The 18,988-nt window shown below is 42.9% G+C and overlaps 1 protein-coding gene and 1 long non-coding RNA gene across 3 annotated transcripts in view; one reads left to right on the top strand and one right to left on the bottom strand.

Moving 5' to 3' along the window:
* Positions 1-5,752, top strand: part of ubtd1b (ubiquitin domain containing 1b) — a 13,029-nt gene extending 7,277 nt beyond the window's left edge. The window contains exons 1-4 of one of the 2 annotated variants that reach the window (XM_086302971.1): positions 2,205-2,261; positions 2,800-3,027; positions 3,150-3,307; positions 5,290-5,752. In XM_086302971.1, coding sequence (XP_086159097.1) covers positions 2,853-3,027; positions 3,150-3,307; positions 5,290-5,562 — 606 coding nt within the window. In that variant the 5' untranslated portion in view covers positions 2,205-2,261; positions 2,800-2,852 and the 3' untranslated portion in view covers positions 5,563-5,752. Of the gene's footprint in view, positions 1-2,204; positions 2,262-2,799; positions 3,028-3,149; positions 3,308-5,289 lie in introns of those variants that run through there. The other variant, XM_086302970.1, reaches the window with a different exon arrangement.
* LOC147322940 (uncharacterized) lies at positions 1,855-5,893 on the bottom strand. The gene is made up of 3 exons (XR_015130692.1): positions 5,239-5,893; positions 3,114-3,328; positions 1,855-2,228 (listed from the first exon to the last, which is right to left on the bottom strand). It is a non-coding gene; the product is annotated as an uncharacterized LOC147322940 (long non-coding RNA).
* Positions 5,894-18,988: the final 13,095 nt, after the last annotated feature.

The raw sequence follows: 18,988 nt of genomic DNA on the forward strand, positions 1-18,988 counted from the left end.
GTCCTGTACACTGTGTACGTCCACGTTGACATAACTGCAATATGTCTATAGCTCACGAATGTCAAACACATCTTCACATCATGGGCCACATACAGCCTAATCAGACCAGTCATAGTCCTTTCTGTCAGTAAATAATATAATAGTAAAAATAGTATAATACTAAGTGCAATAATCCTTTCTGTCATCGTTGTATTTTTACTCAGTTGTATATAGTATTTGTATTTGTATTCTATTTTTATCTTATTGTATATTTATTTTATTTTATTCTACTGTATATAGTATTTTATTTTATTCTATTCTGTACAGTTGTGTACTGTATTTATTCTTATTGTATTCTAATTTTTGCCTCATAACTTTTGCACTGTCCACTTCCTGCTGTGACAAAACAAATTTCCCACGTGTGGGACTAATAAAGGTTATCTTATCTTATCTTATCTTATACAGAAGTTTAACCATACATCGAATTCCTCAGATATCTTCATATTAAGGAAAGAAGTACTACAACCTTTCTTCATCATGTAGAAAAACTTACTTTTGAAATTGTAAGTTAAAGAAATCTGTCACCATGACTCTGTGGAACCAGGTTGTACATATTAGGTGTGTAAAATTACAGAAAAAAATGGTTGTTACTCTGTAATAATATAACATTTTTTAACCAGGACCCATAAATACATTTTTAAAAAAAGCAAAAACAAAAACATATGTGTTGTAGGTAGTGAAAAAAATCGACTTTTCTGCCATTTCATTCTGTATGAATTACTTATTTACCTGGTGTAGTATATATTGCCATGTAGGTTTTCATCAGTAATGCTATAAAAGTTATGAAAATAAAGCTAAAACTAGGAATGTTCCTAGTGAATAATTTCTTAGCGTACTTTTCCCCTTCATTTAGTCAACTAACTATTCTAAAATGAAGAAACAAGTTAAATTTGTCAAAAACTCTCTACACAAAGGCATTTTAAGCATTTAACACATTCCTTAATCAATCATGTTGCTTAACTGTGCAGCACCTTGGTTATGAGCATTATGAGCATTTCATGTTCTCCAGAAAAACACTTCTTCACCTGTTGAAAATGTGACAAATTATCATCAGAAAAACAAATAAACTGTGACTGAAAAGTGTGGCACATTGTGCTGTGTGTTATGAATGATGCACGCTGTTCCATATTCATGCCAACCACTTCAATAAAAGTTTAAATCTAAAATGACAAAACGATAGAACGATAGCAATTTTTTTTTCTGTTTATCTGGAGTCGGGGCGCAGGGGCAGCAGCCTATGCAGAGAAGCCCAGACCTTGCTCTCGCCTGCAACCTGATCCGCTTAATCTGGGGAACGTTGTACCATTCCTAGGCCATCCGATAGATATAATCTCTCCAGCATATCTGGTGCCTCCTCTCAGCAAGACATGCCCGGTCACCCAGAAACCTCACCCAGAAACTGCCCGCCTTTACTTTCGATGTGGAGTAGCAGCGGCTCTGAGCCCATCCTGAATGGCTGTACTTCTCAGGGAAAAACCATGCACCCCTGGGTGAAAGTCCATTTTCGCCGCTTGTATCCACGATTTCGTGCTTATACCTTTTAAAAGGACTAACAATATTTGTGTTAATAATAAGATCAGTCCCAAGATTGGTGCATTCATGCTGTTTCTCAACAATGATCCTCCATCTGATGGCAGATGGCTACATAACATTTGGGACACAGCAATTAATCTGCATTGGATATCAATTCAAATGTTTTTGGCTCTCATGGACACCACAGGCCTTTTTTTTTTAAATTTTTGCTCAGTGGTAGTGAGGAACCTGCTTTTCTTTACTTGGGATTCACTCGCCTTTAAATGCTAATCCTACACCAGGATTACTTGTCCTGAGCCTCCTGCACTATAGATAATTAGTCTGGAAGAAAGGCAACTCTGCATGCGAGGTGTCCCTTTTGTATGCTGTATTTTCCATCAGTCCACTCTTCAATGTGTGGCAGCTGTGACGCAGGCATTAGCAACTATAGGCAAGTTTAGTACTCAGTTTTATTGTCAAGCTTTTACGTTGATTTATAGCTTCATGTATTTTATTTCTGGACATCCGTAGCTTCAGTCAGAGGAATTTTATGCTGGCTATGATACAAACAGGTGTGGAAAATCACTGGAAGTTTCAATGATGGGTGGCTGATCCTAGCCTGTTGTCCTTATGCTTTCCCTCCAGATCATTCAGTGTCCTCCTGGCCTAGGTGTGCTCTGTATTAATAGTGAATAGTGGGAAACATGAAGGTAAGGTTACATAGACAGATATAGAGTAAGCATACGCTTCATGGATACAGCAAACTCTGAATGACCTCCTAATTTTAGATTGAGAAGACATGTTAGGGTGGGGTAGGACGATCTTTCTCTGATGACAGCTTGAGTTTCTGTCTGGCAGTTCTGTTTATTACAGTGAGGAGATGAAAGAACAGAGTTAAGGCTGGGCTTTCCTCATTAGCCAAGCTGCCTGCTCTCTGCATTCGGCATTCACACATGATAATGAGGATTGTGAAAACGACTTCCACTGACTGTCGTGTTTGGATTCCTGTTGTTTCTTCCTCCATTTTTACAATAGTAAGAAGGGAAATAAATTGTACATGTGGGTGAATTAATCAACACTTGTTTTGTAATGAGAGGACCTCATGCTGTGTTCAAATGTTACCTTAAATTAGATGTTTTCAGAATTCTGCCTCTGACCTTAGAATTTAGTGGGGTGTTTGTTTTATTTGTTGCGCATTATGAGTGTGAAACTTCAGCATTAAATTAATACACTCCTCTACCTTTACAGGGCGTAACGAGCCTCTGAAAAAAGATCGTCCCAAATGGAAGAGTGACTACCCGATGACGGAGGGCCAGCTACGGAGCAAGCGGGATGAGTTTTGGGACACGGCGCCGGCCTTCGAGGGCCGCAAGGAAATCTGGGATGCTCTGAAAGCAGCCGCTGTGGCCTTGGAGTGTAACGACCATGAATTAGCTCAGGCTATAGTGGATGGAGCCAGCATCACACTGCCACACGGTGAGGACAGAACACACACAGTATACTTATACAGTACAGTTCTCACCTCACTCTCACATAGGCTGCTTAAACCAGACTTAACTTACAATGTGACCTGTTTTTCTGTGGCATCCTCTTCTCAGGTACCCTGACAGAGTGTTACGATGAACTTGGGAACCGCTACCAGCTGCCCGTCTACTGCCTGGCACCACCCATCAACCTCATCTCAGAGCGTAGTGACGAAGACCCCAGTGACAGCCCTGAACCCCCAGCAGCATCCAAGAAGGAATTCCAGCTCAAGGTACCACGACTAGTACATCTCCTGTAAGACACGGGTCACGTTACCAACTGATTAGGACTAAATGGTGTCATCTGCATATTAATCCACACTGTAAACACTGTACTCAATGTAATCAAATAGATGTACTGGTCTAATATTAATTCAGAGTAACTGATTAAGTTTAGACGAATATTCAGTTGGGTGTATTAGTAACTCAAGAGGCAATGGTTGCCTCAGTCTTTGTTTTGGGGTTTTCCTTAAAGTTTGCATAAAAAACTAAATATGTAAATCTCCATACAGTCATGCCAAAACTACAGTTCCAAGGTTTTGCATATCAGAACATGCTAAAAAGTGGTGTAGTCCTCGAGCAAGTCATAAAAACTGATAGAATTGACTTTTTATACTGCCATTAATCATGCAATAAAAAAAAATGCAGAAACAGTGTGTGAAATGCTGAGTACACCCTTACTGCTTCCACAACAATTAAGGGGGTAGATAGCAGCCAGGTGCTAGTAATTTGAATAGATTTGTTTGCTGGTCAGCAAGTGTGAGCACTTCTATAAAAGCAGAAGTTTTAGTAGTTTGCTATTCTGGAGCATTCAGGTGTGTGTCGACACAGTTCCAGACAGAAATGACAGCATTATTCGTACCTACAGTTCATTTAGTCTGCTCCAAATCAGTTGATGACTTTGTAAACTTGTAGCTTTTGCTTGTATTTTGGTTTCTTTTTGCACACAGAAAAATCTATATTAATTCCAAGTGAACCAAAATGTTTCACTGCAAGTCAAGTGAGAGTGTTCAGTTTGCTGATTGGCCAGATGTGTCTGAGGTGAGAACAACTAAAGTAAATACAAGAAGAAGATGCTGTGCTCCCGACTATTGAACATGAACATGAAGAATTTGCAATCACGTCACAACTAGTTGTCTGTACAGACCTTTGTACATCTATAGTACCTTGCCTCATCCCAGAATACAAAGCATACAAGGGTCCAGGAAGATTTTAGCTCAAGCCTACAGCATTTGCACCGTAAAGAAAGTTTTCTGGAGTTCATTTGGAACCACACCAAGACCAGCTCCTCCGCAGTGGTGTGGTTGTTTTTGTCCGCACCCAAGTGCGATTACCGTGGTCACACCTGCACAAACGAACCGCAAGGGGGAAAACGAACCAGTTCAATTTAAATGGACCAAGCACTGCAGATATGAAAACACCCTAAGAGAAACAACGATTGCTTCCACCTATGTGGGAAGGGTTATGAGGCCATTTCCAGTGACAAAGATGACTCTCATGTGGAAAACAATTATGTCAGCCACCATTCTTCCCAGCAGTGGAAGTAACAGAAAAGTCCCCCACTTCTCAGACTCTACAGCCCTACTTTAACATTTAACATGCTGAAGTGAACTGTTAAAGTTCTTGACAGAACAACTAGACAAAGACTGAACAAAGTCTCTTCTCTCTAAAAAGAACAAGGCAGCATGTCTTAGGTTTCAAGAACTGCTAAAGTCTAGGAAATTTTTTATTATGTTCTGATATGGAAAACCTTAATATTAGTAGAGTGTGACTACATCTGGGTCAAATCATCATTAATGTTGTGGCTGTGCTTCTCCTGATTAATTGTTAAACTGCTGCAGATTGACAGGCTCTGGGAAAGTTAATGTAGTTACACATTACTCTGTTTTTGTGTTAGCTAGCTGTTTGAGCCAGTTTATCAGCAGCTGGTTTCACCTTTGGACAGAAAAACAGATTTCATCCAACATTTACTTCCTGTGGTTATGAGTCATATCCTCATATGTGCCTAATAAGTGCAAACAGATGCTAGAGAAGCTTATGTACTAACATTCATGCAGCTTTTGACATTTATTAAGACTTCTTACGGGGTTAAAACTGTAAAATGCCAACACAAAACAAGCCACGGACCAGTTTTTGAGTTCTTTGCATTTGGAACTTGGCTAACCTCTCCATGCAGCATTGTTAGCTCACTCTTCTGCTCTCTGCTCCCCTGTAGGTGCGGCTGTCCACAGGAAAGGACTTGCGTCTCAGCGTCAGCATGGTTGACACCATAGGCCAGCTGAAGAAGCAACTGCAAGTCCAGGAAGACATCGACGCCGTTCACCAGCGCTGGTTCTTCTCCGGGAAGCTGCTCACGGACAAGACACGGCTGCAAGACACTAAGATCCAGAAGGACTTTGTGATCCAGGTCATCGTCAACCCACAGGCACTCCAAGCCCCCAAACCATCACCGCCGACAACCACCGGCTCCTCACCTGTGCCCGAGTAACCGAGGACCATCAGAGGAGCGATGCAGTCTGTGATGGACCAGAGGTGCCTCCCAATGCTGGATAACTTATTCTTCTTGACAAAAGCTACTGTTACTGAAAGAGAAATAAACTGTGAGGGTGAAACAAACAAAAACAGACAAAGAAGAAACTGAAAAGTGCTGCTTTTTTTCCCCCTTTTTTCTAAATGTCCCTGTGTGTGCACGTGTGTGTTTTTTGGGGGGGATCTGCTGAGTCGTTCCAGTCATCACACTAACCAGAGATGCCTGTCATCGTTGCATATTAAAGCAGAGCTCCTCGCGCTGGTGTGCAAGCCTTTTCTCAGTGCACAGAACGTGCACATCAGAGCTGCACATGCAGACTCTGCCTTTGCCCTTTAGCCTGCTAACACAGTGCCAACAGAGGAACTGCAGAGGCGTTGGTTCTAGAGCGTATTTCTGCTATGACACCTATAAACTCAGCACTGTTGCTCTCTTTCTCCTCCACAGAAACAGGAAAGGAAAGCAGGAAAAAAGAAACGTGCTGAATATTCTTCTTCTTTTTCCTTTCCCTTACTGAGGAAATAAAGTCAACTGGGCTTTTTTTTGCACATTTAAAGATTAGTACTATACTTTTGTGGTAGTTTGTGTGCCTTCTACAAGACAAAAGGGGGGGAGGGGGGGGGGGGGGGTAATCACCTGCAATTTTATTGTTGGGCTAATATATCTTCTTTTTTTTGTTTGTTTTTTTTTAGATTCAGGAACTTTTAGATGGACCTAAGCTATAAGTGTTGCCTTTATTTCTTTTAAAAGATTTCGTAAGTCTTGCGGACAGAAGAGAATGGTTGTGTGTGGGTGTGTGTGTGTGTGTGGAGGGGGTGTGCGACAAGATTACGAAGCTGACCCATACGATGCATTGAGAGTCGAGACTGGACTAAAAGTCATAGCTTAAGTGAATCACGTCATTGATTTAAGGGAAAGCGGAATTCCCTTGAAAAAAGTGTCGTCTTAACCGCTGCATTGCTGACTGCGCAGTGACGCCCTGACCAGCAGGAGGGAGCAGCACAGGCCTTATTAAATTTGATCAGATCAGTTGTTTATAGTCACTTGTTTTGTTTTGTTTTTCCCCTTCCACCACCGGATGAATGTAAATCCAGCTTTTTTTGCTCTCGATGTGGTCTGGTAATGTTGAACAATAAAAGAAAGAAAGGAGGGGAAAAGGGCATTTTCTCTTCACCAGCAGGTATGATACGGAGCGGCGAGTGAAAACAAAAAGCTCAAGCTGATTTCTTCTTTTCTTTTTTTTTCTCCCTTCAGTAAAACTGGCCATACTGGTGATCCCCTACATATCATGACTGTTGCTTACAAGCACACCCCAGGGATTTCCACACGATGTCCAGTTTGCTTCTCATGTAAAAGCAGTTGTTTAAGGCCTTCTGTGTGGCAGGAAGGCCCCACAGAGTGATTTAAAAAAAGGTGGATTTGGGAATTAAGCATTCATTTTGCATATAGCAAACTCAGCGTATGGCAGTAGGCGAGGTATGGTCTTAAGCAGGCAGGGAAAGGGAAATGCAGCATGCTGCTTTATGGGATTTTTTTTTTAGGGGGGTACTAATACTGCTGGAGTTTTCTTTTAACAAATTTTAATTTAATCATATTTTCACAGATCTGACTGGAAAGCTAAAAATAAAACCAACCAAAATCTGTGCTTCAAGGCGAGAATGTTTTTTTTCTGTGGTGGCTTTCCTGTAAGCTGGTGTCGATTCAGAGAACAAGGAGAGGTTTTTTCGAGCTTGTTTGTCTGTCTTAGTTTCACACTGAGCGGTGAGCACGCACTGCCTGTTTGCTTTACATCATAGCACATCTGTTAGTGTTCATGCCCCGACTCTAACCGGCTCTTGAAGAGCAACAATAATTGTTTGGAGGGAAGAGAGCCATCAGGTTTGTCGCCAGCCGCAGCGGTCACCAGAGGAAACAAACGAGTGAGATCTGATATCTGTATGTAAATCTGCAGACGAGCTGCAAGATCTTTGGCAGTGGAACATTTTCACTTTTTATTTATAGCTGCTAGCAGTCCAGAGTTCACTCGACTTCGCTCACCTTAAGCAGCCTTTGTTTGTATGTACCCGTGGAGAGCATTAGCTATCATCTGGGAACTTTTTAAATTTAACAGTATTCATAAGTGATGACCAGTGCACAAAATAAGCTTGGCTGATGCTGGAATCCCTGAAAAATTAGATGTTGTCCCCAGAGGCTGGACTCCCAGATTGATGAGCTACAAACAAAACAGCCCCACATTCATCCCCCTCATGCTGGACCATCTGAATCCACTTTAAATCTCTGTGGCTGTGTTCACACTGGAGCTCAGTGAAGATGATTTTGCCTGAATAATAGCCATGGATCACTCGGTGTGAAAAACACCGTGCTTTATTATCACAATCACCCTTTCTTGTATTTGCAATCAGAGATATGAGACTGCTTTCCTGAGCAGTGTGTTTGCACAAGAGTCTGTTTGTATGGGAGGAAAAATAAAAGCCATAATCCTGATCATGACATTTATGTCACTGCGTAGCACACCCCAGCTGATTTTCTTTTTTTCTTTTCTTCAGTGACTCATTTCAAACTCAAAGTGCATTTAAGCTACTTTTTTTTTTCTGTTGTCCTGTTTCTGCACACAAAGGAGGAAAGCCAAAGATACAAGAGCACTCTGCATCAGTTCCAGGTCACGTTGCAGAATAACGCATCAGCTGGTTCACTGTCACAAACGTCCACAGCTGGACGAGCTTTGTTTTCATTCTCCGCTCCTGTCGCACAAATATCCTGCATCATCAGCATCGTGGAGGTAATGAAACTGACCTGAGCCACAGCAGAGAGATGATGTTCCTTCTCTCTTTGTCTAGCCACTTTTCAGCCTTGTGGTTCATTAACTTGTGTGTGTTTTAAGGATGTTTTTCTTTCTTCCTTCACCTTTTACCTGTGGTTCCTAAAGGGATATGTTTTGTAACTATCGTATGCAAACTTGAACAAGCGTTTGTCTCTGTATGTGCAATACAATAGACATAGACCTCATCAGTTTCGTGTCTGATTTCTGCTTTTTGCTGATATCCAACAGCACCAGCCATGAGTATTGTCAAAAGGTACAATCTGCAGTGCTGCAATCACCTGTGTTTGTGTTGTCTCTTTAAAATGTGTTGCTAGCTGTCGCCTTGACCGCCCCGTCCCCACGGGCTCTTAATATTTCTAGAGTAAATATCAAAAGATTAAAATTTGCCTACACAGTTTCATTTTAGTGTCCATTTAGCATTCTGCGGCGCTCATCTCGGCCGTTAAGGTTGGTGTCGTCGGACTTGAGGGTGCTCTGCTGACAGTTTTAATTATGGCATCTCCTGTTATGCCATTCTTGCTGAAGTAAGCTTGTTTGCTTGCTCCGTGTCTTCAATTTGTCCTCTTTATTAATGTCTTTGAGACTTTGAGCACTGACCATTGTCCGACATTAAAGGGACCACATGTTATTACACTGTAAAGTGCTTTAAGGTGCCCTCAGAGAACTGCAAACAGGACCCCTGATCGACAGTATACAAACTACTAAAGCCCATCCCCTCCCATTAACGGTTCAATATGCCAATTAAAGGCAAAGTATAAATATCTGTATGGTTGCATCATAGGAGTGTGCTTCAAAGCACAGCCAGACATTTAGTTATTGCATTATTTAGTCCCCTAAACCTAGAACCCTAGTCACAACCTTGGTTATTTTTATTAAATGTCTTTGTTAAACCAGGCTCTGTGCACACTCACCATATCATATAAAATATGGACATGGCTTGTAGGACTAACAACTGAAGCCTACACTTAAGTGCCTTAAACTGGGATTGTTTTTAACGGCCACCAGGGGGCCACGACTGTGGTTGCATAAAAAGATTTCTCATCCTATAGTCGTCAATGGGAAACCGTTCCTTGTCCAGGTTAAAGGGGAGCCTAAAAACACTGGCTTACCTCGCTAACACATTAATCTTGCACCGTAGCACACCCCTCTTGGGTTACTCTGGAAATTCTCTTGTTATCAGTCTTTCTGATATGCTGTTGCACATATAGTTCAGACAGAATTTAGGACAGGTTTGTGTTTTGCGTTGTTGCTCTAATCACTGCTCTGCAGCTTTGTGAACTAACCCAGAGAAAAATGTTACCACTCGCAATAGTCTTTTCTTTGTCTCATTAGATACAAGTTACTGAAATCTGTTCCCATAAGGAGATAACTTATCCTCTCAACCTTAGAATAAGAGGAAAGATGAGATAAAATTCCAATTCTGAGGCGTGAGATTAAGCACTAATACATGTTTGTCAGTCGAGTTGTGTTTTGGAGCTCACTCTTAGAGTAACAGCGGGTAATTCAAGATAAAGATGATTTAAGATAATCTGTGAAGATGCATCAGCACAGGCAGCATGTGTGTTTATTTAGCCCCCGCCTTTCTGTCCTGAACCACTTCACCTCCTTTAGTTTGAGTTGAGTCCAGTGACTCATCTTTTTCAGTGAAATGTAATCACAGTTTACGTGACGTCAAGCACTCAAAAATGTGATAAAGTAGAGCTTAAATCAACTTTATGATATTTTTGAGCATCTGGAGATGTTTTTAAATGGGCGGGGACTTGAGAGCAAATCCTTTAACCACACTTTGAGGTGATTCTCAACTGCAGACTGTATAAAAAACATGGACATAGTTTTCAGGTCTTAACAGTGACAATGTGAACGTGCCTTAAACCTGCATTCTCTTATATATCCAGCAGGGGGCAGCTACTGTCAGTGTAGCAGAAATCCAGTTGCATAGAATCTTTGCATGAAAATCCCCCTACTTCTCCCATGATCTACAATCTCACTAAACATGTTCCTGGTGAACTTTATGGGCTCAGTCACTAGTTTCAAGTCTACATTCATACAGTCTGATGTTCATTTTGTAAGTTGTGTTTATTAAGAGTCAAATTCATGTTTATGTTTATTACGCACCACCTCTCGTTTTAAACACGAAAATCCTTGATGGTCATAACTTAGGGGTGAGGTCACTGCGGCTACGTCCAGCTTTTATATACAGTCTGTGTTCTCATCAGATGCCGTTTAGCCTCTTTCGTCTGAGCACTCTCAATGTGTCGAACTTCAATCGAGCAATGCAAATGGACACTGATCACACACACTCAGTACTGGTCTCAAACTCCTTGGAATAGTGCTGCGTATCTGCAAACATGTAAGACTTGACTGAAATAAATATGTGACATCAGGGACATATGTTCATGATACCCAGGAATTAAATTCCATGTAAAGCTGGTTATAAAAGCCATAACAAGCTAGCGATATTTATTAAAATTCTTTTTTTTTTGTGGCTATTAACACTCCACACATTACTATTAAAAAACTTTAATTATTCTGGCACAAGAGCAGCCATATGTAAAGCACTCAAAAAAGGAAATGGAAAAAAAGAAAAATAGAGAGATCCTAATACACATTTTTGAAATTGTCCACACCATCCAAGTGCATAGAAAAAAACAAGCGTCTTTTAATGAATATGTCTTGAATAACATCTGCAAAATAATTATACCTTTGTTGGGTTCATTTTTGTGCTGACTTCTTTTTAAAACATGATTTTAAAAGGTTGAATAAAATCAAACTATTATACAAATGAAGCATGTGTTTTATTCCAGAAATAAGGATATATATTTGTTTGGTTTTCTTTAATTCTTTACCACAGGATGGCGCTGTGCTCCAAAGCAAACACTTGAGTGAGCTGGTCCCAGCAGAGGTGGATGAAACACTGCGTGATTTACAGGATGTGTGTTTCTCAAAAACAGTACTGCTGAAATAAAGAGGTTCAGGGAAAGAGTTGTGGAGTACAAAAATTCCTTTTTAGTGGAAAAACGTTGCATTTTAGCATTTTCACATGCTTGCCTCATAGCTTTTGTAGGAATTATAGTTCATAAGCTGATAAAAGTACTGACTTTCATAAACATACTTTAAAGCCCTTTCAAAATAAGGGAATGCAGGGGTGTTATAGACCTGTTAAAGTACTTGGGATTCTATTGTATCCCACTTTTTAGATGCTTGACATTAATATTTCTGCACTGCAGAAGTGTGGATGGCAAAACAATCAGACAGTCTTTCCAGAAGGTTCCCCTGTTGAAGTTCTGGTTTCTGTAGGTGGCGCTCTTCTCTTATGCAGCTGACCTGTGGTGAGCAGACTGTACAACTGTAAAATGCATCACTTCCTGTCTAGGAGGTAGGAAACCGCAGGGAGTGCAGTGTTAACCCCCCCCCCACAAACCTTCAGTTTTTGGTGCCGTAAATAATAAACGTAGGCATTTATCATTTTTCTACTGCACTTTTGTTTTAAGGGCTTACATTTTTAATAGAGAACTTGTAGCGCAGCTATGGACTGCCTCTTTCTCAGTCTCTGCAAATACAGTCAACAGAGGGTCTCCGGAGGGTTGTGGTGCACCAGGCCTGGAAAAAGCCCCTTTTGACAGTGGAATTTCACCGGGAGCGCTGTGTTTGCGGTCACTCGTCCAAGTCTTATTCTACACTCTGTTCCCCCACAGACAGTCCCAGGATGACCCTGACTCCACAGCAGAGAGGATTTGAAAACTTGGACAGACACAGATGCCCAAGGGGTCCTAACATTGTCATGGAGACTGGATGTCAGTCATATTGTTTTATGTAACCTTCCAAATTGAATGTACGACGTTCAATTTTTTTTCTCTGTGTCGCAAAACCACTGTAGTGGACATCATACATTTTTACACTAATCCTCCCCAATGAACGGCAAACTCTGAACTTTTACAGGATCAATTTAATACGCAGTACTCACAGGCCTGACAGGAAGAGGTGAACCAAAAATGCAAGTGAAAATCCACATTTGCTGACCCCCAGTAGACATAGACATGCTGTTCTGCTCAAAGCTGGAAATTCCCAAGTTATACACTGTAATTCTAAGGCTTCTGCTCCTATTGACTGTTACCTTATTGTGCAAACCTAAAGCTTGCTGGTCAGTAAGGGCGTTTGCAAATGAGTCACTTTGATAATTTCCAGCTGCACAACTGAGATTAATTTTCTAGTCAGTTTATGGATTTACTGTCATGATTGATGAAATATTTGTTCTTCACTTTAGGTGAATTCCATTTTATTCATACAGCGGTAATTCAAAACATTGATCTTGACCATAGAGTGTTGCAGTTATCCTCTATAAACAAGTACTTGGCGATGTGGGGGAAGAAGAAGTCTCTTTCAAACAGAGTCTATTCAGTCTTGATGCATTCTCAATCATCCAGGATTCTGTTCATCTGGACGTAGCGTTTTCAGTGGGAGAAACTTTTCATCACTCATCCAAGTGACTTCTTCAACATCCTTGTTAAAGGGTTGAATTTTGCTGTCACACCGAGACAAATCCCGCTAATGGAGCTGATCACAGCCACAGAAAAAGCAATTCGTAACAACAATATTGCAGAAGTGGAAGCAGAGCAACTACAGACGAAAGTTTCGGCCTGTCTCAGCAATGCAAAGCCCCCAATATCCAACATCACCATGAAGGAGAGGAAGGCACTCACATCACTTAGTGATGACAACAACATTATCATCCTTCCGGCAGACAAGGGTAGGTGCACAGTATTGCTAAACCAGAAAGACTATTATAAAAAATTTTTGTCACTACTCAGTGATGAAAATACAAATGAGCTCCTGAAACGAGACCCAGGAAGTGGCTACAGGAAGAGGGCGATAGACTGTCTGAAGCAGTTAGAACAAGACAAGGCTATTGACCTCATACCACAGGCTGTACCCAGGGGAGTCTACACCAAGTCTGTATGGTTTACCGAAAATACATAAACAGGGTGCTCCTTTAAGACCGATTGTCTGCATGATCGACTTTGTCACCTATAACATCTCCAAGTTTTTGGCTTCAATCCTCAACCCGCTGGTGGGCAGCTCTGAACACCACATCCAGAACATCCTGGATTTTGTTGAGAAGATGAGAGATGTCATTATGGAGGCAGATGAAACCATGGTCTCGTACGACGTTACATCTCTCTTCACTTGCATCCCAGTCACGTAAGCGTTGGAGGTAGTCCTTAAGAGATTACAGGATGACACCAACCTCAGCAACAGGACCACTCTCAGCATCGACCAAGTGTGTTTGCTGTTGGAACTGTCTTCATTCCACCTACTTCACATACAAGGGTCAGTTCTACAGGCAGAAACATGGGTGTGCCATGGGCTCCCCAGTTTCACCCATCGTGGCCAATCTGTACATGGAAGAAGTGGAAAAGAGGGCGTTTCTATCCTACCCTGGAACACCACCAAGCTATTGGCTCAGATATGTGGATGACACCTGGGTGAAAATCAAATCTCAGGACGTACCACATTTCACGGATCACATTAACTCGGTGGACCGACACATCAAATTCACCAGGGAGGATATGAAAAGTGGCAGGTTAGCCTTCTTAGACTGTGAGATTTCCATCAGTAATGGGGGACATCTAAAAGCTGACGTGTAACGTAAACCTACACATACAGATCAGTATCTAAGGTTTGACTCATCATCCACTGGAGCACAAACTGGGTGTCATCAGGACGCTACAACACAGAGCGAACACCATCCCCACTGACACAGCGGCCAGGGAGGCAGAAGAACAGCACAACAAGAAGGCCCTGAGTAAATGTGGTTATCCCAGCTGGACTTTTGTCAAAGCTGGAAAGGCACCTAAAGAAAGCTCCAGCTGATCCATGAGAGAAGGACAACCGCTGCCCAAGCGAAAACCTGTAGTGATCCCATATGTGTCAGGAGTATCGGAGCAGTTGAGACACATTTTTTCTAAACACCGGGTCTCTGTGGCTTTTAGGTCCCCCGACACAAACAGAGTAACATAGTGTACGCTGTTAAGTGCCAGGAGGATTGCCAGGATTTATACATCGGGGAAACCAAACAACCTTTGGCGAAGCAGATGGCACAACACAGAAGAGCTACCTCGTCAGGCCAGGACTCTGCAGTCTATTTACAGCTACAGGCCAGTGGACACTCTTTCAAGGATGGGGATGTACACATCCTGGACAGGGAGGAACGCTGGTTTGAGCGCGGAGTCAAGGAGGCCATTTACGTGAAAAGGGAAAGACCATCTCTGAATCGAGGAGGGGGCCTAAGGGTACATCTTTCGCCATCTTACAATGCTGTGATTGCAGCCATTCCCCAACTCTCTGTGAATGGTACTCATGGCCATTGATCAGTGGTCTTTGATCAGTGGTCTTTGATCAGTGGTCTTTGATCAGTGGTCTTTGATCAATGGGTTTTGGTCAGTGGTTGTTGATCAATGGTCATGAGAATTTGCATAATTATGATTAAGGAACTGACCTCCCAGCCCATTGTCCCTTCAGTGGGCTGGTTTCAGTCATTATGCAAATGTACTGTTTATAAGATTGGGGAAACCTGCAGTCAGCTGAGACTGAAGAAGTCACTTGGATGAGTGACAAAACGTTTCTCCCACAAAACGCTACGTCCAGATGAACAGAATCAACTTTTGGAGAGAGTCTATTCAGTCTTTTAAATCACGTCTTAAAATTCACTTTTTTACTTTGGCTTTTAATTCGAGTTCAGCATGAGTACCATCAGGCCTGTTTTATGTTTTTATTGTTAATTCACTGCCTTCTTATCTACCTGTATTTGTTTCTAATTTATCTACATTTGTTTCTCTGTCATTTGCTCTTGTGTTTAACCGATTGTGAAGCACTTTGGTAAAGTCTGTTGTTTTTAAATGTGCTATACAAATACATTTTGAATTGAAACACAAACTACATGAGAAAAATAAATAACATAGAATAGAAGCATATAAATGCAGTGAGAGTGGTGGCAGTCAGTCTAGGCTTCACCTTAACTTTGACTACAATGGATTTATTTTGTCACGTTTGTGAATTTTAGAACATTTTTAAAGCAACCATATAGAGGGATAATGTAGTTTTGTTGTTAATTGTACAAAGATTTTTTTCTTTTTAATCTAACCAAGCTAGCTAGCATTAGCTGATAGGCTAGCACCCAAACACCAAACACACACACACACACACACACACACACACACACACACACACACACACACACACACACACACTACTTAAAAAAAACACAATACCCATCGTAAAAGAAGCAAAGATCTTAAACTCAAGGTTTAAAAGTGCTCTCCACACAGCTACTTTCATCTTTTATATACAGTCAATGGCTCTGATGCCCTGTTAAAAATTTGTATTCTTCAATCATCTGATACAAACTAGCCACGGCGGTCTACATCCCACCCCAAGCGGACACAGGTATGGCTTTGTCCGAATTACATGATGTGCTGAGCTCGCTTCAAAACAAGGACCCGGGCGCAGCCCTCATTGTAGCAGGAGACTTTAACAAAGCGAACCTCAGACAAGTCATGCCAAACTTTTACCAGCATGTCTCGTGTCCAACGAGAGGGGATCGGATTTTGGATCACTGCTACACGCCATACAAGCAGGGCTACAAAGCTGTCTCACACCCGGCTTTTGGGAAGTCTGACCACAACGCCATCTTCCTCATTCCCCAGTATAAACAAAGCATACGGAGGGAAGACGTGACCAAGAGGGAAGTAAAACGGTGGACTGCCCAATCAGAAGCTACGCTACAGGACGCACTCAACGACGTAGACTGGGACATGTTCAGAGCATGCGCAGTCGACATCAGCGAGTTTACGGAAGTAGCAGTATGCTTCGTCAATATGCTAACGGAGGAGATTATCCCCACTGCGACAGTCACCACATTCCCAAACCAGAAACCGTGGATGGACAGATCGATCCGCACTGCAGTAAACGCCAGGACCGCCTCCTACAACGCGGGTCTCGCCACTGGCGATATGAGCGCCTACAAAGCGGCCTCATACGGCGTGCGGCGCGCGGTGAGAGATGCCAAACGCCGGTACCGGGAACGTGTGGAGTCCCGCTTCCACCAGGGCGACACACGGAGTATGTGGCACGGACTACGCACCATTACGGACTACAAAGCCAGGGACACTGCGCCGATCAACGCCGACTCTGCATTCACCAACGAGCTGAATCGGTTCTACGCCCGTTTCGAGGTTAGCCAGGCGGCTAATGCTATCTACCGCCTGACTACCGAGGACAGTGACGTCATCAGCGAGAGACCGGTGACCAGCATCGCGGAGCATGACGTCCGAGCGGCACTGAGGAGAGTGAACACAAGGAAAGCGGCGGGGCCAGACGGCATCACCGGCCGTCTGCTGCGCTGCTGTGCTGACCAGCTAGCAGGTGTGTTCACTTACATCTTCAACGAGTCCCTGGCGAAGTCTGTGGTCCCCACATGCTTCAAAAGATCCACCATCATCCCTGTGCCCAAGAACAGCAAACCCTCATCCCTGAACGATTACCGGCCAGTTGCACTGACCTCGGTAGTAATGAAGGTGTTTGAGAGGCTGCTGAAGAACATCATCTCCTCCGCCATCCCAGACACCACAGATCCGCTGCAGTTCGCCTACAGATCCAACAGATCCACAGAGGATGCCATCGCCCACGTCCTACACACCACTCTCAGCCACGTGGACAAGAAACAGGGTAACTATGTGCGAATGCTGTTTGTTGATTACAGTTCAGCGTTTAACACAATAGTGCCCTGCAGACTGTTCACAAAGCTGAGGGATCTGGGACTTAACAGCCGTCTGTGTGCATGGGTGTTGGACTTCCTCACTGGCAGAACTCAGGTGGTGAGGGTGGGCAGGTGCTTCTCCAACAGCATCACCATCAACACAGGAGCACCTCAGGGATGTGTCCTCTCGCCACTGCTCTACTCCCTCTACACTTCAGACTGTGTGGCCACCCATGGCTCCAACACCATTGTGAAGTTTGCTGACGACACAGTGGTGTTGGGTGCCATCTCCAACAACGATGAGGCGGCCTACATGGATGAAGTGAAGAATCTGGCATCGTGGTGCCAGGACAACCACCTCCAGCTGAACGTCAGCAAGACCAAGGAGCTGGTGGTGGACTTTAGAAGGGGTCAGCACAGAGACTACAAGCCCATTATCATCAATGGAGCTCCAGTGGAGAGGGTGCAGTCCTTCAAGTATCTTGGTGTCCACATCTCCTCAGACCTGACATGGGCTGCCCACATTCAGGTCCAGACCAAAAAGGCTAGGCAGCGCCTGTATCACCTACGACAACTGAGGAAGTTCAGGGTCTCTCCAAAGATCCTCAGGATTTTCTATACAGGCGCTGTGGAGAGCATCCTCACACAGAACATGACATCGTGGTTCGGGAACAGCTGTGTGAAGGACCATAAAGCTCTCCAGAGAGTGATCCGTACAGCAGAACGCTGCTGCAGGATTGCTCTCCCCCCGCTTCAGGACACCTACACCAGGAGATGCCGGACTAGAGCAGCGCAGATACTGAAGGACCCGTCCCATCCTGACAACAAACTGTTCCAACTTCTGCAATCTGGTAGAAGGTTCCACATCTTCCGGGCAAGGACAGAGAGACTCAAGAGGAGCTTCTATCCCCAAGCCATCCGTGCCCTAAACACACACACCCGCCCTCTCACATCATCTATAATTGACTGAGACAGGACTCTCTTCCAGACACTAAACCAAGGCACAATGTACATTTCAATTCCTTTAATTTTAAATATGTTTATATTGTCTATCCTGTAAAATAGTCAGATGTCTATTCATATTAATGTACAGAATTCACCTGCTTGCTGCTACTACTGCACATTCACCCAGTGTATATACTATATGTATATATATATATATATATATATATATATATATATATATATATATATATATATATATATATATATATATATATTAGGGGTGCAACGATATTTGTATCGATACTGAACCGTTCGATACAGTGCTTTCGGTTCGGTACGCGTATGTATCGAACAATACAACATTTGTAATTTATTTTATCAACTTTCCTTCTGACGATGCTGTCTGTGTGGAGCGCTCAGTGAATCTGCGTTCGACTACTCCGCCTAGGCTGCACTGTCGAGCGCAGATCCACTGAGCGCTCAACACAGACAGCATAGTCAGAAGGAAGAGCGCAGGGCAAGCTAGCAAGACAGAAGTTAAGCTCTCCTTGCAACATGGACCTCCCCCACCCTCATTCAGATCTGGCGTTTGGAATTATTTTGGTTTTCATGTGACGTATGACCCTGAAGGTAAGCGAGTCATGGACTAAAGTAAAACAGTATGTTGGATGTGCCATGCAATGCTCAATTACATGGGTGGGAACTAGTGTGTTAGCGCAGTTAGCTCGTTAACGTGTTGGCCGTCTAGCCCCATGCACGGGGCGATCGGCGGTAGCTCGTTAATGGAGATTTGCCATGTTATGGTGTTAAGGTCATTTCAACGAGATTAACCTGAAAGCACTAGTGGGAACACAACGAATATGACT

The sequence above is a fragment of the Aulonocara sp. 'chitande type north' Nkhata Bay genome, linkage group LG8 (assembly GCF_057382095.1).
Source record: "Aulonocara sp. 'chitande type north' Nkhata Bay isolate Kocher_YH1m ecotype deep benthic linkage group LG8, A_spYH_male_GT1.1, whole genome shotgun sequence".
NCBI classification, from domain to species: domain Eukaryota; kingdom Metazoa; phylum Chordata; class Actinopteri; order Cichliformes; family Cichlidae; genus Aulonocara; species Aulonocara sp. 'chitande type north' Nkhata Bay.